This window comes from Dermacentor variabilis, chromosome 9, assembly GCF_050947875.1.
Source record: "Dermacentor variabilis isolate Ectoservices chromosome 9, ASM5094787v1, whole genome shotgun sequence".
NCBI lineage: Eukaryota > Metazoa > Arthropoda > Arachnida > Ixodida > Ixodidae > Dermacentor > Dermacentor variabilis.
The window spans coordinates 52,647,718-52,670,959 of NC_134576.1; the positions used below are offsets into that span (position 1 = coordinate 52,647,718).

General features: G+C 45.7%; 1 protein-coding gene across 5 annotated transcripts in view; it reads left to right on the top strand.

Moving 5' to 3' along the window:
* LOC142592692 (uncharacterized) overlaps window positions 1–14,398 on the top strand; it is a 106,527-nt gene extending 92,129 nt beyond the window's left edge. For all 5 annotated transcript variants that reach the window (XM_075704265.1, XM_075704266.1, XM_075704262.1 and 2 more), the window contains 3 exons: window positions 1,944–2,012; window positions 10,575–10,760; window positions 13,266–14,398. In XM_075704265.1, coding sequence (XP_075560380.1) covers window positions 1,944–2,012; window positions 10,575–10,759 — 254 coding nt within the window. In that variant the 3' untranslated portion in view covers window position 10,760; window positions 13,266–14,398. The remainder of the gene's footprint in view (window positions 1–1,943; window positions 2,013–10,574; window positions 10,761–13,265) is intronic.
* The last annotated feature ends 8,844 nt before the right edge of the window (window positions 14,399–23,242 follow it).

Consider the following 23,242-nt stretch of genomic DNA (forward strand, 5'->3'; position numbering starts at 1 on the left):
TTCAAAAAGTCGCATCTATCGCAATCCCAAATAGCATGCTTACCTGGCTTGAACACTTCTTAAAAGGGCGCACAACATCTGGTGTGCCACAGGGTGCTGGTTTATCGCCTCTACTTTTCCTCATCTACATCAATGACTTACCTGCTAACATTAAGAATAAATTGCGTCTTTTCGCGGAAGACTGTGTCCTATATTCCCCAATCAAAGGCTCGAATGAAATCGCCGCACTACAACAGGATCTCGATTCCATCGCAGTATGATGCGAGAAATGGTACATGCCGCTTAACCTTACTAAATGCAAAGCTCTGTCATTCACCCGCAACCACAGCTTAACCAGTCACACCTACACAATAAATTCTGCTCCTATCAATTATGCCCCGTCTTACAAATATCTCGGCGTTCACATGACATCGACGCTATCATGGGCAACTCATGTTGACACCATCTGTGCTAATGCTTCACACACCGTTGGATATTAAAAACGCAACCTGAAAGCCACATCACAAGAAATAAAAAAGCTAGCATATCTAGCATTCGTACGTCCTCAGTTAGAATATGCGTCATCTATCTGGCACCCTTCCCAATCATATCTAACCTATGACATAGAAGCAATACGAAATTGCGCTGCTCGGTTTATAACTTCCAATTACTCTCGTGATTCCAGCATAACCGCACTAAAACGTACACTTGAACTGCCATCACTTGCTTCCCGCCGGATCATCTCTCGCCTCTGCTTGCTTCACACCTTTTATGACCATCCACACTCCAGGTATTCCCTGTTAAATCCACCCTTACGTACATCATCTCGCTTAAGCCACAGTCGTCCCATAGCAAACACCCGATCGTCTGCCATGAACACTTCATTCTTTCCCGATGCTATAACCCATTAGAACCATCTCCCAGAAGATATCGTGTCATGCAATGACCGTAAAACGTTCCGCGAAATGTTAAATAACCACACTGCTTTATTGCCGATACCACCGACCCTTACTCTAACATGGTGTTCCTTTTTTTTCACAATTGTCCCTGGCTTGCATTTGTTTATTGTTTCTTTACTGTTCTGTACATTTCTTCTAACATTGTTGCAAGGAATAAAGCCCTCCCTTATGTAAGGCCTCCTGGCCTTTAAGGTGAAAATAAATGAAATCAAACCAAATGAATTGCACTATCATCTATACTATCAACTTCTGGACCTAGCTAATCAGGCATTGGGTGCGCGCGTGCACACACACGCACACAATCCCTCTAAGGCGCTCTTTACCGCTACTATGCGACTTGTTTCCCACACTTCAGACACACACTTCTTTCCACTTTGACATTCCTGATGCTAATGCAATAAAATGTACTTGTCGAACATTTAGGCAGTGCTTCAATACCGACATGCTACCACGAATTCTAACGAAATTATGGTTCGCAACTGCAAAAATTGCGTGCAATTCTATCGCGACAATACTTATATCATTCCTTTGCGTGCCTCATTCACGAATTTTAACCTTCCGAACATACCTCATGGTTTTGTAAAAGCTGCCGCGAGAATCTTGTGCAATATCTAATGAAAGTTAGCAGCTAATCTGTCAAGATGTCTAGTAGGCAACTTTTAGCATAAAGTTAGCAGTGCTTCCATATGGCTACTGTATTTTTAAAGTACATATGGAATACGCCTTTAAAACATTATTTACTGTCTTTGTGCTTTTTTTGTATGGTAGCCCCCTTACACCCTACACGTCCTGTAATGCATTCCTGATCCTGAGACAAGACGTGTGAGAAACGATGTCCAAACGTACAAGAATTGCATTGTATAGCTCTCTTGCTTTCTATAACACGTGAGAATTGTTGTACTGTGTAGGTTTGCCATGCAGAAAGTTAAATGTTACTGAAACATATTTGCTTTTGTTTCCGATGTGTCAGAATCCGGTGACAGAATTGAATCTTTGCTTTTGTAGAGGGAGCGGATGTAGCAGAAGATGCGGCGGCGGCAGCAGCATCATCTGACGAAGAGGATGCGGCGATTTGTGAGTGCTTTCAATATTGCAGCGCTGGAACCGCAGTCATAACTGAACCGTATGCCCTAGTAGCCTGCAGGTTTGATTTGCTGCACAATATGGGTGCAGAAGGAAACTTCATGGCTGTTTCGTCAAATTAGGGTATATAGACGTTGTTCACTTCATCTTGTTTCATAACCTGAATTCTGATTCTAGGTTTACTTGTGGTTAAATCTGGCTGGTTCCTGTCCAGAGCGTAAAGCATGACAGGTTCTTTCAATGTCTAAAGCAAAATGTTTATTATATTACTACTGCTAGATCACCACCGCCAGCCAACTTCTCATCTGTGCTATGCGGCACCATTAAGGGGTAAAATAACGGTTTTATTTACATCAATGTACATGACTTCTCAGTTATGACTACTGTTGGTGCTGCAGTTTTTCATCTGATGGTGCATTGAATTCAACTTTGGTGTACCATTGTTCTGATGCAGCAGTTAATTTTTATATTTCTCTTTTCCGAAATGCTTGTTGCAATGTGTGACGCTTTACTTGGGTTTAATTATATTTAGTATATTAAATTTATGCACCTTACACCTCCTTCTTGGGCGGTCAAAAAGGCTGCAGTACTGGAAAGAAGACACACAACGCAGTTTGTACAGGATGCAAGGAATAATTGCCCATTGAAATCTCGAGGTTTGAAACAATGACGGCCGGCTTTGGGGGACAAAATTAAAATTAATTAGAATTGACAGTTGGGTGAGTTTGTGCGACAGCGATGTATACAGAGCTGTTCAATGTCAATTTCGAGTTTCATTCCGGGATCGGGGTGCTAAGCCAGTTTTCAAATATTGCGCAGCTGTTGCAAAACATCCCAATAAGGTGACAGTGTAAATTAAGGTGCCATGAATATTCGACTAACATATGAATGCAATGATAGGGTTGTCACAAAAAGACCTCCAATATATATGGCATAAGAACAAGCATTACCTGCTGCGCTTAGTGCATTGATACGTCCTTCAGGGCATGCTGCACGTGTCACTACATTGTCGACTTGTTTGTTGTGTTCTTGTTTCAACAGACTCATGCACAATGTGTCTTTTGTAAACATAATTGAAATTCACCCACAAAATTAGTGCAGACTTATCAAGTCAAGGGCCTGCCTCGCGGCACGCTGCCGAATCACCAAAACAATTAGCTTACTCATTCCACACCCACAGCGCCGCATTCGACTCACCTTGGATGCACCTCCTCTGCTTCACGCTTTCCTAGTATTCGTGGATTGATGGACCACTGTACATATGTTTGGAGCGAAGGCGGGGCACGTCTAGGCTCGCAGCACCGCCATTGTCCGACCTTCCGTGTATGATGGTCTGTTCTGTTTCGTGTTTTCATGTCACCCTCATGCCTCGTCGTCACCGAGGCGATCGTCAGCGCTGTTCTCCAGACGCTTGCGTTCCTGCTGCAATCTGTCGTCCGCAGCGCGAGCCTGGCTCTCCCCTTGTCATATAATGTAGGTTTCATATAATAATTACTCGAGAGAACTCTGGCGCTAGTATCAACGGCAGCTGCAGTGGCAGTGGTTGCACCAACGTGGGAATTATGGGAGGTACATGGATTTGCCTAATTTCGTCCTTTTGGCTTCAAGTGGCTTTGTGACTTCGTAAGCTCGCCATTTTCAACAGTGTACTGTGTAATTGGTAGTTAAATAAACATTAACATTGTCCGACAGCAGGATTTGAACACAGTACCTCAATTACAGACGCCGGATATTGAAACCATTAGGCCACAGATGCATGTATCGATAAACGATGTGAAGCACCCTTACGAATTTGTCGCAGGCATCAGTCACCTTGAGATGTTTCGTGAGTTTCGATTTGCCCACTTCGACAAGCTCAACATTTTCACTTAGAGCTGCGATTGTTTTGATTGCTATGAAATTTACGACAGTAAGATTTATATAGCGTACCCTACAAAGCCGCAAAAACTTCTGAATACACAAGCACGAATATGCGACAAATCCACGTACGTATCATCTCCATGGCAGGAAGACTGCTGCACCAGAGTTCGCATCAGTATATTGTAGGGAACTCTATGCCCCTTGTCTTCGAAAGCCGGATCACATGTTCAAACCTATCCTCTCGCCCCATTCCTTCGCGCAGCGCTGTTTGGGTTACTCTCGTTGCTACCCTCCACTCCGGCTTCGCCGTCCCTTCTCCCACTGTCGCGGCACTGCAGCGGTGCCGGTGGCGGGCGCGCCTTACCGCTTCGCGCCTGATCCTCGGTTATCCACTCCTTCGTCTCTGCGTCGCGTGGCTGTATGGCTCTCTGCCGCGTCTATCGCTTCCCCGTTTGCGGAGCGCGTTCCTCTGTGTCACATATCGCCTCTGGCAGTGCTTGCGCCTGGCTGTCCTGCCACCTCCACTCTTGCCCTATACGTCCCCTTACCTGGCGCAGTGCCGTTGCGGTGACTCTAAAAACAATTCTAGCGTTTCGTCCTGTTACTCTCTGTAGTGAAGAGTGCCTGACCTCTACTGGATACCCGTGTTCTCCGCGCATTTTCTCATGCCAGCTCTTAAGGAAGAATAAATATTTGCTACTCTCCCCCCCTTGTCCACTACTGTGAACCACTCCACTACTGTGAACCACTGTATGCGTCACCAGAAGGGCGACTCGATAGCGGCGTATTGCAGTGTGTGCTACCGAATCCGATACGCAGAAGCGCTTACGTTTTGTACTGCGTGTTCTGTATGCATTACCAAGAAGTGCAATAGTAGGCCAATTTCTTTTCACGTGTCCAGCGCACGCTGGAGGAAGGTTTGGAACGAAAGTCGGGAATGTGTAAAGGGAGACCAAAGCGAAACAAAAAATAAGTGTTTTGAATAACGGAGCATTGTTTGAGAACCCTGCAGGCAGTCATTTCAAAAACATTGTTTGATTATTAGATGAGAAAATGAAGATACAAGTATCAGTATATTATTTCGCGCCGAAACCCCAATGCCGGTATGTCAGCGTGACGTCAGGGATTGCAAAGTATGTTTTTGCATTTGTGCCGCGTCGGCTGAATAAAGGTTCCCTAAACTTGCCTTGCTTAATATTTGGCTCCTTTAGAACACAATGTAGTCAATCTGTACCGCTATATATAATTAGGAGGCCCTAGAAGATGCCATCGGAATCGAAGACGTCACAGCCCCCAGGTGCGGGAACTGAAGTAGACGTCGCCACCCGCATTTCGTTATTGCGCTCTTTCTGGCTTACCAAACGTCCTATCGTTGTAAGAGTGGTATTTTTGGTGTTGTGGAACGGCAATTTAGTGATGCAGAAGAAATCACTTTTCACTTATGTGTCCCTTTAACGCCTCCTTCACCTCCGCCGCGGGTAGGGCCGATATTGCGCCATCTTCGCGAGCGGCCCTGGTAAGGGGAGTGCTTGACGCCTGCCTCACCTTCGTCGCGGGTCGGCTCGGCACTACATTATCTTGCACCATCTGCACTATGCATAGACTCACTGCACCGCCATCAATGCCCCTTTCCTGCATCTTCTCTTGAACACGTGTTTCTAATATTCGCAGATTGACGGCACGCTGTTAGGTTTCCAAGTGGGTCGCGGCACCGTCATTTTCTTTCCTTCGCCGTATCTCCTCTGCGTTTTCTAATATTCGTGCATCCGAGGTCCTTTCTAGGAAAGTTTGGAACGAAAGTAAGGGAAGCCTACACTCGCAGGGCCGCCGTCAACGCCCCTTTCCTGTATGTCTTCTGGTTCACGTTTTTCTACTATACGCAGATTCGCGGGACGCAGTAAGAAGGATTGGAACAAAACTGGGGCCGTCTACACTCACGGCACCGTCGTGGTCCTCCTTCCCTGTATATTCACTGCTTCTTTTTTTCCTAATATTTTCGCATCCACAGCACGATGAAGAAAGGTTTGGAAGAAAAGCGGCGCAGGTTTAGGCTAACAAAGCAATTAATGTATCTCCTTTGTGTCTTTCTAGTATTTGCGCATGCACGGTAACGCTGGAGCAGGTTTGGAAGCAAAATGGAGAAATCGAGAGTCGCAGCACCCCAATTAGCCCCCTTTCGTGTATATTCTCTGTTTAATATTTTTCTAGTATTTGCGCATCCAGGGCAATGCCGAGGGCTGGTTATGAAGGAAAGTGGCGGGATGTTCAAACTCACACTGCCAACACTGTTCCAGGTTTTCCTAGTGCTCCCGCATTCATTCCAACGCTAGAGCAGGTTTTTCGAATAAAAATAGGCGAAGTCCAGACTCAAATCGATGTGTTTGACTCTCTATCGTTGTATATTCTTTGTTTGGCAGACTTATTATGGTGCTGTGCTTCGCTCCCCGTCCCTCTATCTCCTCTGCTTCGTGTTTTTCTTGTATTCACATATCTTGGCGGCAGGTGTTGAAGGAATGTGGGGGAAGTCCAGACTTACGTTATGGAATTTGGACCCTCTACCCTTTATCTTCTCGATTTCGTGTTTTCCCACTATTTGCACATCCATGGCACGCTGGAGGAAGGTTTGGAAAGTGGCGGAAGTGCAGGCTCATAGCGCAGCGTTTTATACTCTCCTTTACTGTACCTCCTTTGCTTTGCATTTTTCTAGAATGTGCGTATGCACGGTAATGCTCGAGTAGGTTTCGAAGGAAAATGGGGAAGTGAAGACGCTTGGCACCCCGTTAGACCTCGTTCCCTGTACATATTGTTTAGCATCAATGAGGCCAGCATGTTCAAAAGGAAAGTGGGTGACGGCCAGGCTCGCAGTGCCCGTAGTGTTCTAGATTTTTTAGTGCTCGTGATTCCCTTGCAACGCAGGAACAGGTTTTTAGAAAAAGAACTCAAGGAAGACCAGAGTCGTCGCGCCGTGTTTGTCTCCCTATCTTTGTATATTATGTTTCGCATTGTTCTAGTATTCGAGTGTTCGCATCTACATTGGAGCAAGTTTGGTAGTAATTTAGGGGAAGTACAAATTAACAGTGCCGTGCTTGACTCCTTTTCTCTTTATCACTTCTGCTTCGCGTTCTTATATTTACGATAATATGTTTTTATATTATTTGCGCATCTACTGCACGCTGGGAGAAGGTTTAGCTAGAAAGTGGCAGAAGTTTAGGCTCACAGTGCAGTGTTCTGCACCCTCCTTTGCTGTATCTCTTTTGTTTTGCATTTTTCTAGTAGAGTCTATCCCGCATATATCAAATTATTGCCTATATCGAAGAGTTGAAAAATCCCCTTGGGAATCTCATGCAAAAGTATTGCGCTATTGTTCGCGTATATAGAACTCCCGTGCACCGGCATATCGATGTATCGAACTCCATGGTGAGCCACGCCCCCGCAAGTGTGCTTCTCCTCAGAAAGCTCTTGCGATGTTCCCGCGATCTCACGCGCGCCGCCCCGCACTGTGAGAAAAGAGCGTGTGCGTAAAAACCACGTGACGAGGAGCGATTGGGTGTGATAGGGAGCGGGAGGGAGAAACCATTCTGACCGCAGGCACCCGTTTCCTGTGTTTTGGTTGGCTGACACCGCTGGCTCAGCGAAAAGAACGAGGTCAGGGAGGATATGGTGAGGATACAGAAGGCGCTAGAAGGAAGCAATATGAGGCTTAGTCTCATACAATCAAGCGGATACAATATTAGAGCAGCAGCTTCCAGGTTTATTTCATGCGGACTGCATTGTGTTGCTAGCCAACATGCAAAGTGATTTGCAACGTCTGGCTGTTATCTGCGTACAGGAAGGCTAGAATTTAGGTTTGCAATTTAGCGTGAGAAAATCGAGTTTTATGGTATTAAATGAAAACAGTGAACAGCCAGTGGCAATACAGGGCCGGGAAATAGCTCGGGTAAAAGAATGTAAATACCTTGGTATATAGATAGACGAAGGCACTAGATATATGAAAAAACAGCAAAAAACAATAGAAGTAAGGGGGAAAACAAATGCAGCCATAATAAAACACAGGGCTATGGGGCTGTAGTAGGTACGAAGTGTTCCGAAGTATGTGGAAAAGTGTAATGGTTCGAGGACCTACCTTTGGAAATGTAGTTGTTTGCTTGAAATCAGGGGTACAATCGAGACTTGATGGCAACCAAATGTCAGTGGGACGCTTTGCGTTGGGTGCTAACGGGAAGACTACAAATAAAGCTGTACAGATTGATATGCACTGTACTAGTGAGGAAATCTCACAGTAAAATTGATTGAGGAATGACTGAGGAATATGAAAGACAATGATTTGGCTGAGAGAGTGTTGAGGTATTTGTTTGTGCAGGAAAAAGCATTGATTCACAGTGGTGGATAAGAACTAGGAAGGTGATCAGCAAGTATGCAGCCTGTTGAGTGAGCAGCACAGCAACTAAGAACGTCGAGCGGAAAGTCAGAGAGGCTGATATAATCTATTGCGGGCCGGCAGTTTTAAAGCTGCCATGATTAACTACTTGACCACTGGCCTCCTTTAAGCTTTGGGTTGAGCGAGAGCAGGAGGAAAGTAATAATTTCCGCAATAGATACTAGTGAGACGTGATTGGATATTAGTGGAAGTAGGGAAACGACAAAAAACGAAGACTTACAAAAGCATAGTTCGTAATAGGGCGTCAGAAGATAAGAATATTGGAATTCATGTTTTTTTTACTTCGTTTTTAACTTCGGAAGGACTTTACACAGTATAATAGCAACAGCTTGGTGGCGCAGCCCACCGCCTCGTTCTAAAGGGGACTTTCGTAACATCCATCCATCCAACGGTGGGCGACAAAGGAATTTCAAGCGTTGCCATTCTTTTGACTCGAACCCCCCCCCCCCCATGCAGTATGCCGGACAGCAGCAGCAGTGGGAAAGCCGAAGGAGGGAAGGATGGCTTTGCTTTAATAAACGAATAAATGAATTAATCAAACATTAAATGCAAATTAAACGTTCTCATTGGCCCCCTTTAGCCTCCTTTCCTCCTGACCTTCTTGGTTCGCTATAACATATGATGGCTTTGTTGGGACTCAAAATGCACAGGCTAGCCAGCCACCATGCTGTAATCAGTTCAGATACTTCTACTTGAACTTGACCTCAAGTATGGGTCGCTTTAAAAATCTGTATAAGGAAAATGCTGTAAGTTTGGCCATGAGAGTGGGGAGCCCTACTGCTAACCTTGCAGAACGCATATTATGGATGAAAGGAGCATTCAATACTTTAAATGATCTGATAGTTAATCGAGAAACATTTGAGTTTACTATGGATTGCACTTATTGTACCAGCATTTTTTTTTTTGCTGAATTTATCACGCTGAGGCGTAGAGCTTATTAGGGACGCTTGAAGACATAGCTCAGAAGGGTACATACTGTAACATTATCGATTGCTTGATTAATGGTTTTTTGCAATAGCTGTCATTACCTGACGCTTCAAACTGCATCACCCATAATACACTACCAACTTGCTCTCAATTTAAGCTTCGTGGCACAAACATGCTTCGTGGTTCTTAAACTACGCTAGTGATGAACTGGAACAGATGCATAGGTAATTTGGTATATTGGATGTGTGCAACCTATAGATGCTGAAATTTAGGTACACATCATGCATATCACGCCTCTGACTCTCATCAAATATATAACTGCTTTTTCATGAAGTTGACCAAGTTGTATGTTGGGCTTGTGGGTACGGCATGGTGGGAGCAAAAGGCGTAGGGCACTAGAAACTGGAGAAAAGGACAGACTACATGTGCATCCGGAACACACAGACCCTCTTTGGAAATGCGGTAATTCTTGAAAAGGCGTCAAGAAGATGATCAGGCTTATCATTGAGGCATATCGCATCGCCAGCTTTGGTGATGAGATGGCTGGTAAAGAGTTGGAATTCATGTTCCTGGCATGATTTTTTTTTCGCAAAACGACCCATACTGTCACGAGTGGTGCTATCGGGGTACTCAGCACATGTTCTTTGCAGCCGAGTGAAGAGTATGCTGTGATCCCGCAATTTGTGTGGTCGTGGTGTGGCCTCCATCAAGCTATTTCGTGTAGTTCTTTCATTGTAGCATGGAAAGTTCTTTAGGAGCCTCGTATAACGCCTATAAAGGGGCAAAAATTTTTATTTTGCCGATTTCTGCTCGCACACTACAAAATAGTCCGACAAATTGCCATTCACTTGCACGACATTTTTAACAAAGTCCATGAATAGGTAATTTTTGTATGACATGAAAACCTGGAAATAACTTTTGTTTGCGAACAGTAGCGGTTGCTTCATAATTAAACTGTAAAATACCACCAAACTAATAAACAGAATAATATATTACTGCACCTTTGGCGCTGCCATGGGATGTTGAGCCATCATCAACAAATCCCGCACTATGATAACAGCTATGAATAGTACTTTGTCCGACTGTCATTTCGTAGCATATTCTGAAAAACTAACTATGGCAGTTGATGACAACAAGGGTCGTGGTGCGGTCTCTTAGGGACCCTTGTCTGTATACCATTTCTTTTAACCAATTGTTATGAACGGATGACAAAATAAAACTGACCGTCTCATTGTTCGTTTATAGCATATACACTTGTTAAATGCGGTTGCATGTGTTACATGATTTTCTTTGTACCAGAACTTTAATTTAACATGTCTTTGTTGCAGACCCCGCGCTGGCCGACCTCTTGGAGAAAGCCTACAACGCGCTGGATAGCTGGAAGGGCGCTGCTGTCCGCGCCAGAAATTCCAACCGCAGCGAAGACGTTGCAGCTTTGTCGGCACGCAGAAGTGAAGGCAGGGAGGCACTCGAAAATCTTCGTGCCGAACTACAAACGCTGCAACCTATATAGTGTACGTGCGTGCGTGTGTGTGCGTGCGTGCGTGCGTGCGTGCGCGCGCGCGCGCGCGTGTGTGTGTGTGTGTGTGTGTGTGTGTGTGTGTGTGTGTGTGTGTGTGTGTGTGTGTGTGTGTGTGTGTGTGTGTGTGTGTGTGTGTGTGTGTGTGTGTGTGTGTGTGTGTGTGTGTGTGTGTGTGTGTGTGTGTGTGTGTGTGTGTGTGTGTGTGTGTGTGTGTGTGTGTGTGTGTGTGTGTGTGTGTGTGTGTGTGTGTGTGTGTGTGTGTGTGTGTGTGTGTGTGTGTGTGTGTGTGTGTGTGTGTGTGTGTGTGTGTGTGTGTGTGGAAGTACGTGGGTCCTGTGTCAGATATGGTGGAGCACTACTCTGAGGGCTGTCACCGCCTCGTCAACTGCCGCTCGTGCAAGAATGCCGTCGCCAGAATGAGCGTCTTTTGGCTCACTTGCGGGGCGGCTGCAAGTCGGACGTGCTGGCCACGAACCAGGTGCGTCCGTCGTCCGCTAGCGGCGGCCCCGACGGCGACGGTTCTCTGTCCACGCTGCTGAGCACGAGAGACAACCTGGAGAATGGTCTGACGAGGACAAATCACCTCGAAGAAACGCTGCGCGAACGGATTAGCGTCGCTGCGCAGCCACCAAAGGTTCTCAGTGACAAAGTCGCAGGGACAACTCATTGACGGCCGGACACTACCACTGCAGTAGGCACTACTACACAGGCCGGCGGAGAACGACAGCAGCCCGACGACGTGTCGGCTTCTTCGACGTCTCCGTCCGAAGAGAACGCTACGCCAGTAGCCAACCGTGACGCCGTGGTGGCAGACTCCCCGACCCAATCGAGAGATCAGTCGCCCTCCGAGACTCTCACGAACGGCCTCAATTGTGAGCTCGAGGCTGTGGTCGAGTCAACTACACCTTGAGATGCTGCCGAAGGGCAGCCCAGACCAGAACCGAAAGCCTTTTTCAATTACGTCTGGATGATCAAACCCCTCCGAGAGTACCGTAACGCGCCCCTGCAGGTCTTCACGAGCAACGTACTCACTGTGGGCGAAAAGGGGTACAGGATTAGGCTGGAAGGCCAAGTTCCACGACCTGTCTTCACCTGTCTCTGCACCTCGAGCTCTACATGAGGATTGTCAGGGGTCCCAACGATGCCGGTCTCGAATGGCCGTAAAACCGCAAGTGGCCCTTCGTGGTCCTCCACCATAAGCAGCACCCCAGAGACGTAAGCTACAACGCTTTTTGGCAGAAAAGGCAGAATGCGGCCAACACGGTTCTGAAGCGGCCGAAAAAGGATAACAACAGCATCGGCCTTGAGAGGTGTCTGTCGGTCGCGCAAACGCTGCAGAGTGTCAAGAACAACGAATTGCCAAGAACAACGAATGCAGGGTGCGCATCATTGTTGAGTGAAGTGCTCACCACCTTTTGCGAAGCAAGACCTGTCGGGATACGACAGACTTGCTTCCAGCCTTTGGACTCTCTTTCTCGAGAGCGGTGACGAAGCATTTTTAGCACACGTCCATCCTTTTTTTGTTGTTGCTGCCTTGTCATTGGTCACATGTCGAGAGCATTGTTTTATTGTTTTATTTGGTTGTTGGAATGGATGAATATGGCGACGAATGTTTAGTGAATTGCTAATGGTCTTGCTTGCTCTGTCTTTGCCATCGAAAGCACTGGCACACCAGACGTTGCACCAAAGCAGATGAAATGATGCAGAAGTTAGGCGGCAGGCAGGCACTGCTAGTTCAGAAGCTTTCTTTTCTGATCACCTGAACTAGACTTGCAGATGCATAGCCATCAGCATAATGGCTAGACTTGCGAGCATGTGGTAAAAGAATTGATTATCTGTAAGCTTACATCACTGAAGGTGTACCTTTCATCAGTCGTTTTGTGTGTTTATCACCACCACCTCGTGCAGTGATTTGAGCTTGACTGGACAGTTGAACGAGGTAGCAGGCTCTATTGAACAGATCGCTTGCACTGATGTCGCTGCCACCGTTCTGGCAGAACATTTGCACGCACTAGTCTTATTCTCTATTCTTCGGAAGTGCTGAAGAGACTGAGTGCCTCACCCAAATGGTGGAAGCGACATTATGTGCAAGCCTTCTTTTATACATGTCATCATTTTGGAGGTTGCGGGCGATTATGGATTGATGCACAAGTTGAAATGCTCGGCCTTCCATGGGTTTGTGCTGTGGGTTTTGAGTAAACTGGATCACTCTCTGGTTATGAAAACGTGAGCTTATGTACGGCCACTGCATCTTAGTGGTTTGCTTGCCATATGGTAAAGTAATTCTTTCTTCAGTGGAGTAATTGGGCCAAATGATGTCACCATCATGTCTTGCTCTTATCTTACCTATATGGGAAACTAAAAACAAAAAAAATAATACATTGAACGAATCAGCATAATTGTGGGCTTGGGCATTCGTTGCATCAACAGGGTTTTGCTGTATCGTGTGACAGCTAAGGTGGCAATGGCACTTTAATTTAACATGTCTTTGTTGCAGACCCCGCGCTGGCCGACCTCTTGGAGAAAGCCTACAACGCGCTGGACAGCTGGAAGGGCGCTGCTCTCCGCGCCAGAAATTCCAACCGCAGCGAAGACGTTGCAGCTTTGTCGGCACGCAGAAGTGAAGCACGTCACTGATGGGCTCCTGGGGTTTTTTGGCGCCAGGCTTGGTGCCTTGTTGTGCAAATGCCAGCTGTTGTTTCAGTGTTTGTTCGTGCTGCCATGATCTTTGATGCAAAAAAATTTTATGCAGCAGTATTAAGCTTCACCATGTTTTGGCTCATGAACAAGGTGTCTTGCTTCTCTGACAGAGTGATGGGCGACATCACTAGACCAGACTGTGGCCTCAAGATTGTGTTGTATTGTGTGGTGTATATAATACCTCTAATTCGAGAAGCCATGCCAGACAGTTCCAGTAATTTTGACAAAACATTTCTGAAGAACTTCTTGACATGTGCCACCATGACAACACCTTCCTGCAGGTTGCATTCTCTCACGTATTTGTTTTATATCATTTTCATTATACTTTCCATATGTTTTCACTGCACAAGGGACCCAAAAGCAACTCTAACTTAAACATCAGCTACACATTTTGCGCTGAAGTAAATGTTGGGGGTTGTGTTCCCAGTCGATCCCTTCCAAAGTGTAGTAAAAGTGTGAGACGGGACAGGAACCAACTAAGCAAAATCAATGGATGATGTTTTTGAAGGTATCATTTTCAGTTTGCATTCATTGAAAAAACCTGCAATTTCTCCAATGCTATTTCGAGCACGCAGTGCTTGAAAAACCCCAAGGTGATCTACCGTGGGTACGACCTGAGCTGTGTTGCTGCCTTATCTTGGTAAAACTTTATTTTCCCGCAGAATTTCAAATCGCGCAGATGAATCTGTTTCCTTATTTCTTTTCCTTTCACTTTTTAAATATTTTTTTTCAACTGCATGGTGCATCTGGTGCTACATTTGTTGTCTCCGTGCCCTGTTTTTAGTTCCTTTGCTTTGAACCATAAGCATGTGGTGATAAAGTATCACTTAAGCTTTCTTTTGCATCTGTCTGTTCATTGTACCTGTGAATTGGCAGCGCCACAACAGGACTGCTTTTTTTTGATGAGGCCGAATAAAAGCACAAGGAATGCACCTGTCTCGCATTTGTCTAGTACAAGAAAACAAGCCTTCTGCACAAAAACGAATTTCAATAACTTCAAATGAAATTTAAAAAATTGACACAATTGACACTAAATGAAACCTAGGAAGAGCCACTGATTTAGGAACAGTTCGTAGTAGCGGCTTTTAGAGGAGGAGTGGTTAACATACACAAACTGTTGTCTGTTAGATAAGAAATTTCATATCCAGTTCAAAACAAAACGATTAAGGTGCAAGCGAGAAAGTTTTAGGAGAAGTCGTTGATGCGGAACTTTGTCAAACGCCTTTTCGAAATCTCAAACGCCTTTTGAAAATCAAACTCCTGTTCGAGATCAAGGTTAGAGCTTATGTCATTTATAAGGAGTGCTAATTGGCTGTCGCAAGATAAACCTTTACGGAAGCCATACTGGTTAGGGTGGAAGAAACTGACAGATGTTAGGAATGTAGCAACGTGGGAGTAAAGCACATGTTCTAATAATTTCGAACGGACGCTAGTTAGAGAAATTGGGCGGTAGCTGCTACATGATGATGGACCTTTCTTTGGGACTGGGATAACCTTACCCACTTTCCAGTCATCAGGCACCACTCCTGATGATAAAGATTGCTGACAAATGTGACATAGCATCTCGCTTATAACATATTTTGTATTTTTGAAGACTTTGGAATTCATACCACCGATGCCAGGGGAAGACGACAGCTTTAAGGAATCAATGCATTTCCCGGTTGCAGCAGAACAAGGTGATTGAGGGCATTGTATGGTAACTGAAAAGTGGGAATTCAGGAAGTTCACCTTTAGGTTCATTCGTAAACACTGAAGAGAATGCATGATTAAGCGCTTTGGCGATTTCGTGATCAGGAATAGGCATTTTTTCTCGTCGCACAGAGCAAGTGGTTGCGAACGCTTTGGATTTATAATATTCCAGAATATTTTGGGGTTATTTCGCAGGATGTTTGGTAGGGTAGTCGAAAAAAAAGGAGCGTTTTGCTTGACTAGGAAGGGATGGGTACGTTTTTTTCTGCGGTGTAGTATTTCTGCCATGCTCACTCAGAGTTGGAATGCCTAGCAGCGCGGTAAAGCCTTTTCTTTTTATTGTTGAGACGCTTTAGTGTCGTATTGAACCAGGGTGATGAGTGCTTTTCAGTTACAGTGATAGTAGGTATGCAAGTTTTTATCAGCTCAAGCATTTTAATTTTGAAAAGAATAAAGTTAATTTCAACAGAGAGAGAGTAAAACTTTATTCAATGGAAATAAAGTAAGGCACGATGGTTGGAGCCCCTATTCCAGGGCCCCACTGGCACGAGCGGCTCGCTGGGCTTTGTCCAGAAAAGTCAACTGGCTCTCCCGACCCTCGTCCGCAAGCCATGCCTCCCACTGCCTATTCCTCATTAGTGGATGTTGGTGTAATATGGGACTGTCTATGTGCGGAGGCCTCCTGGGGCACTCCCATGTGATGTGTTTTAGTGTGGGTGTGTCTGTGCACCACGGGCACTCGTCAGAGAACCTCGTGGGGTGTATTCTGTGTAGGTGGTGCAGATTGGGGTATGTATTCGTCTGGATACGACGCCAGTCCCTCTCCTGTTCGCTGTTTAAATCGGAGTGAGGATGTCCAAAACGTCTCCGCTCCTGCCTTTGCTGTAGGAGGATGTCACGAGAATTCGGTGGAAGGACTTTCAACAGAACGTTCTAAGAAACCGGTAAAGAACGAGCTGGAAAATTCCCCTAGTTTAATATTCATATCAGTATAGTTGCCTTTGTCGTAAAGCGTAATGGTTTTTTCTAGCTTTAGTGAAGGCAGGGATGTCACTTTGCAACGAGGTATGTAGAACTGAATGATCGCTAAGGCCAGGTAAGTGCGTCAGTGGTGAAACAATATGGGAGTGAGAAGTGAGGATAAGGTCTAATATGTTAGAAGACTTATCATTGTGCCGCATGGGGTTACTGATGATTTGTGTTAAGCCATACGTAAGACACGTATTAAAGAAATCACATTCGACATTGTTTTTTTGACGTTGTTTCAGCTATATTGGACCAATTGATGGCAGGGAAGTTGAAATCGCCGAACAGCATGATGGGTTATTGGGGATAAAGCACTGTTACGGAGTGAAGCACCTCATGGAAGTCAGCTACGAAAGAGCTGTTTGCGTCGGGCGGACGATAGCATGCTGGGCCGATAACAACGGCTGGGCGAGAAGCGTTGCTTATCACAAAGACAAATTCTAAGGGGCGTTGTTACTGTTATTTCAGCACACTGCAGACTTTCGTGTGCGCCAATCAGTACGCCGCGCCCCCTTTTGTGGGATCTGTCGCGTCAGAACATCGAAAAAATTTGGAAAATGTGAAAGAATTTCTGCATTATTAATGGGCGGATTAAGCCAAGTTTCAGTAAGAAGGACTATGTTCGGTGCCGTTGTACTGAGCGTTGTACACAGTCATATGGAAGTCCCCTTCTCATGGCATCCAGTAGAATGTTTTACTTCGCAGTATGAAAACAGCAGGGCCATATAAAAATGTTCCATATCGCTTGCTGCAGCTGACACAAATAAGCTTAAACTGATGTGTCCCTTCGAAACTATATTTTCATTAGTTTTGTGGCACCAGGGTGGTTATTCAAGAAGGAAATGAAGGCCAACGTTTATTTTTCATTCGCTGACGCCACAGGTATGCTGGTATGTCAGTGTAACGTGGTAAAGTTCAAAATACATTTTTTCCTTATTTCTTTTGTTGGGGCAGAGTAAAAAAATGTGAACATTTGTGGCTTATGACTTATATAGAATGCAATATATTTAATATTTGCTGAAAAAAAATCAGCTTGGTGCAAGCAGACGGCAGCACAATCCATGGCATCGCGGTGAGCTAGCGGAGTTTACTTTAGTGTTGCCAGAACCTTTTTGTTCTTGCATCCTTTGCGGCCTACCGAGCCTCCTTTTTGCAGTAACTGTGGCAATTCAATGCATTCCCATTTTTTGGGGCACTTCACCCAATTTCCGGGGGGCCAAGCATCTATGTATATTTGTATCTATGTTTTTACATATGTTTGTATCTCACCGTTTTCCTGCATACCTGGGTCACTGGGTGGCCCGTGGACGAATGGGTCGTGCATTGGTCTCTGCTTAGGTAGCACGGTTTAAAAAACCAACCATCGGACCAACATGGGTCACTGAGTATGTGGCAATGTGTACATACATCCCGCTCTTCAACCAACCTGTTTCGTGCCCACATGGGTCGTACCGGATGCCGAATTGGGTAGAGGTACCTACCCAGTTCCTCAGGTACCTCAGGTACCTCAGGTTCCTCAGGTACCGCCTCACCGCGGCCGCATCAATATTCACCACGCAACCCGAAGTAGGAGAAGAAACGGCCATCGCTTTGGCTTACGCGGCTACCAATGCACACTGCATCATAAGCGATTCAGAAACGGCCATTCGTAACTACACAAGAGGACTGATAGCACCCCAAGCACAGAAGATTCTCTCTGGCACTCCTCCCTCAAGGCAACGCCGCGTGCAGATCATCTGGGCCCCTGGTCACTCGGGTCTGGCTGGAAACGAAGCCGTCCACGATGCCGCCCGAGCTCTCGCACACCGGGCGCATCATCCTTCTCCTGCGTCTTCCGATCCCGACCAGCCCTCTGTTCTGCATCGCGGTCACGCGCGGGACCGAATGGTCACGTTGAGAGAAATTCTCCTGCACTACCGCAGGGAGCGGTTACGCTACCCCCCAGCACACAAAACACTGAATAAGTCTCAATCTACCATTTGGCGACTCCTTCAGACACGAACCTTTCCGAACCCCGTGCTTTACAACCGCATGTACCCCGATGCATACTCTCCACTCTGCAAAGCGTGCGAGGCCCGCACTGACCTCGATCATATTATCTGGCAATGCCCCAAAGCCTCACCCACCAACACCTCCCACACTAACCCACGCATAACTACGGCCGAGCAGTGGGAGACATTGCTGCTCAGCTTGGACCCAGAGGAGCAGCTCTGGGCCGTCCGGATGGCCGAAGACGCCGCCAGAAAGCAAGGACTGGCCGCCGTCTGAGGAAGGGGGGATTGGGGGTTAGTCTCCCGACCCCCGCCACCCCTGAACCCCATCAAGGACATAACAAAGTTTTATCTCTCTCTCTGGGTAGGTACCACTGTTCAAAGATCTTACGACACCGATTTGTGGCACTGGGTATGTGCCACGCGGTCGGTGCTGCTCTTCAACGAGCGTCCTTGGTGCCGACTTGTGTAACTGGGAATGCGCCCCCTGCAATTATGAAATGCTCTGTTAAATTTCTCCCATGAATAGTGGAATATGAATATGCGCCACTGGGTGTGTGGCAAGTGAATGAACAATGCTCGGCGTTTGCCTTCACCGACGTGCCACGCTTCTCATCTCGGTGGCCACATGTAGACTTCTCGGCCTCCGAACACGTAGAAAGGTGCCGTGCGGCAGCTGCGCTCCTCTCGCGCTTCTTTCTGAACGTGCTGAGCCATTACCCAAGTTGGTCTCAAAGAGGTTCACTGAAGAGCGGTACAGACTCGGTAGCATACATACCCAGTGCTTCAAGTCGGCATGAGGGCATTTCTTCGAACAGCTGTACTAGCCCAGTCCCGCATCTACAGTGACCCATGTCGGTATGAAAGAGGGTTGAGGAGCAGGATGTATGTACACATTGCCAAGTACTCGGTGATCCAAGTTGGTCTGATGGTTGGTTTTGGACCTTGGTACGTCCGCACAGCATTTCTATGCGCTGCCCATTCAGCTGCAGACCGACTACCAGCGACCCAGGTGGGCGAGAAAGCGGTTAGAGACAAATATATATAGATAAATAAATACAGAGCTAGCCCCTGGAGAGTGCATGAAATAGTGCAAGAATGTGAATGCATTGAAAAATGCACTTCTGTCGCTGCGGTGTCATCGGCTGAGACCCTGGCTCCCTGGCACACTATCTTCTATTGACAGCGCCATCTTCCCTCGGATTCCCGATATAAAGCCTAGACAAACCATCGCCACGCTCAGTGGGCTCGGCGGCATGTCAGTGATGGGCCATCCTAACCGACTTCACTTCTACACTACGCAGGTAACAAATTGCTGTTGCCTTTTCGCTAAACGCACTGGTTACCGAACATTACTCGTGCTGCCGAGCCCACGGCACTCTCTTTGTATAGTATTTGACTATGCTCGCATGCTATTGAAATTAATTTTGTTGGCAGGAGATATTGAGACTAATCCTGGACCTAGAAATGATCCAACTGTACTTCCTGCTGATATGCTTGATGTTCTGAAGACGTTGCGAATCGGGCAGTCGGCTATGCTTGAGCAGCTAAATTCAGTTAAGTCAACCCTTGCTGATCGTGAGAAAACATTCAGCAAACTCTGCACACAGTTGACCAAGATTGAATCCGACCTGTTGTCACTTTCAAATATAAAGTCCCAAGTAAATCACATAGAAAGCGTCGCTAATAGCAGCGCTTCTTTAGTGACGGTGCTGACTGACAGCGTTAATGATAAAAACAGATCCCGTAGATGTAACCTGGTTTTTTACTGGCTTGGCGATGCGCGAAATGAGTCGTGGCGTGTTTCTGAGGAATCAATAAGTGAGCACTGCCACAAAAACCTCGGCGTAACTATCCAAAAGCATGATATAAAACGTGCCCACAGACTTGGCACTTTTCAGGAGGGAAAATGGGGGCCAATGATAGTGAAATTCGCCCGCTTTAAAGATAAAGAAGGCATCCTTTTCTCAAGCGGTAAGCTGAAGGGCACCGAATACGGCATTAGCGAAGACTTCTCCCCAGAAACTCGTCTGGCCAGGAGACGTCTAATCGAATTTGGAAAAGCGCAGCAATCTCCATTCAAGCTCCGTTACGACAAACTTATCTCAGGCTGAAAAACCTACGTTTACGATCACGCTAAACAGTCGGTCGTCGAACGTCAATCCTAGCAGCAAGTGCAAAAGCCACTGAGGCCGACTCAGCGTGTTAAGCCCAACCTATCGTTGCTCTACACTAACATCCGCAGCCTGATACCCAAGCGGGATTCGTTATGCAGCCTCATTTCCTCGTCATCCAGTAACATTGTTGCACTAACGGAAACATGGTTAAATTCCACAATACCTGATTGCGAAATTCTTCCTGATCTACCAGATTTTAATATTTTTCGCAAAGACAGGTGCGATGGAACCCGTGATGGCGGTGTGGCTATTGCTACTCATCGCCAACTCAAGTGCTCTTTTGTAAATATAAGAGCGCCTCTAGAAATGATTTGGACGTGCTGCCACGCCACTTCACCGCGCACGCTCATCGGCTGTTGCTATCGTCCACCCTTCACTGAAAGCTCCTTTCTTTCGTTTGTTCACGATGCGTTGTTTGAAATAACAACGGCTTATCCTAACACCCCCATATTGTCACTCGGGGACTTCAACTTTCCAACTATATATTGGAGTAACGTTGCGTCATGTCTAACACAAACAAACATGGCTAGCGAATTTATAAACATTTGCCTGCTGTTCGGTCTATCGCAGCTTGTTAATAAACCTACGCGAATAACTCAACACTCATCAAATATCCTAGATCTCGTCTTAGCGTCGCACCCCGATAAGATGCCTCCTCTTACGTACGTCAGTGGTCTTAGCGATCACACCGTCATTCATGTCACGTTTCCTTGCGATATACTTAAACGTAAAATATCAAAGAAAGTACTAACACTGTGTGATAAAGCCGATTATTCAAGCATTTATCTTGAACTTTCTATCTTTCATGAGCAACTTGCCCTTATATATCAGCAGCGGTCGACTGAGAGTAAGTGGGCACTTTTCAAAACAGAAATGCTGCGTTTAATAGGTCTTTACATTCCAACTATCACGATAAATGGAAGAGCGCGTTCCCCTTGGTTCAACACTACTTTAAAGCGCTTAAACAATAAGAAAAAACGATTATTTCGTGTTGCCAAGTGCTCAGGTTTTTCTGCCTGGGAAAAATATAAGAAAGCTACTAAAGTATACAACTCATTAAAAGCACACACAAAACGTAATTTCGTTTCTACTACCGTCCCAAACATGTTGCACTCTAACCCGCGGCGTTATTGGAAAACAATAAAACCCGAAACTAATAGCTCTATTTCTCTATGTGATAATTTTGGCTCACCCATTTCTGACTCAAATGTTCCTGATGCCTTGAACCTTGCATTTTGTTCAATGTTTACAAAAGAACCTGCCAATGAACTACCAGATTTACCATTTTTCGATTTTACACCAATGGAAGGTATTAATTTTAGGCTGGAAGGCATCGCCAAGGTAATAGATGGCCTGAAGTGCTCATCATCCTGTGGGACCGATGGCATTAATGCCAAAGTGTTAAAAAATACGAAGTATGTCTGTAGTTCGATCCTCTGTATCATCTTTCAGCAATCACTTGACACAAGCATTGTTCCAAGAGACTGGAAAACAGGGGAGGTCATTCCAGTTTTCAAGAAAGGTGATCGGTCTTTCCCAGGTAACTACCGCCCCATTTCACTCACCAGCGTATGCTCCAAAATCATGGAACATGTCATTTACTCTCATTTTGCTAACTTCCTAACTTCAGTAGAGTTCTTTCACCCTAATCAACATGGCTTTAGGAATGATCACTCATGCGAAACGCAGTTAGCTTTATTTATTCATGATATTCATTTAAACCTCGCCTCTAACATTCCAACTGACGCCCTGTTTTTAGATTTCGAAAAGGCTTTCGATAAGGTTCCACACTCGCCTTTTACGCCTTATCATTATCACGCCTAAACATCCACCAACTTGTTCTTAACTGGATCCAGTGTTTTTTAACTTACTGAAAACAGTTTGTATCTATCTCATGTACCTCAGGGCACTGTTCTTGGGCCACTCCTATTTTTAATTTACAATAATGACCTGCCATTCACTGTAACCTCTGCAATACGTCTTTTCGCTGATGATTGTGTCCTATATCGCCTTATCAATACCGTCGCAGACGTCTCTACTCTTCAGGAGCACATCTCTCATATTCAAGACTGGTGTGCTACATGGCTCATGTCCCTAAATGTTAGTAAGACTGTGCATATTTCATTCCATCGTCGACCTAACTACATTCCCCCTGCCTACAAGATTAACAACTGCACTATATCTGCTACTGATTCCTTCAAGTACTTAGAAATTCACCTATCCAAAGATTTCTCTTGGACAAATCCCGTAAGCCACATAATTATTTCAGCTGACAAAATCCTTGGGTATCTTCGCCGTAATCTATTCATGGCACAATCACCCGTGAAATCAGTTGCCTATAAAACGCTTGTGCGACCAAAACTTGAATATGCATGTGCTATCTTTGACCCTTACCAAACTAATCTCACTAAAGCCCTTGAAAGCGTTCAAAACCGTGCTGCTAGATTTATTCTTTCAGATTGCTCATATCACACTAGCGTTTCATCACTAAAATCTAAACTAGACCTATCGCCTCTTGCCTCTCGTCGTCGCATCTCTCGCCTATGCCTCTATCACAGGTTTTTTTATTCCATACCTCGTGACAGCCAGCGGGTCCAGCTGGCTCATCGTGTTCGTCGAACAGGCCATCCGATTTCCGTAATCCCACCACAAGCCCACACCACGACGTTCCTGCGCTCATTCTTCGTCCGAACTGCCCGAGACAGGAATGGCCTTCCCAGACAAACTGCACTCATCCGCGATTCAGCACGCTTTAGATCTGCCATTGAGTGTTCCGACTCGTCTTTCTAATTTCCACATCATCAATCCCGCCTTTTACATGCCCACCCCTCATGTAATGTCCTTTTTGGACCCTTGAGGTATTAATAAATAAAAAATAAAATATCAAGAAT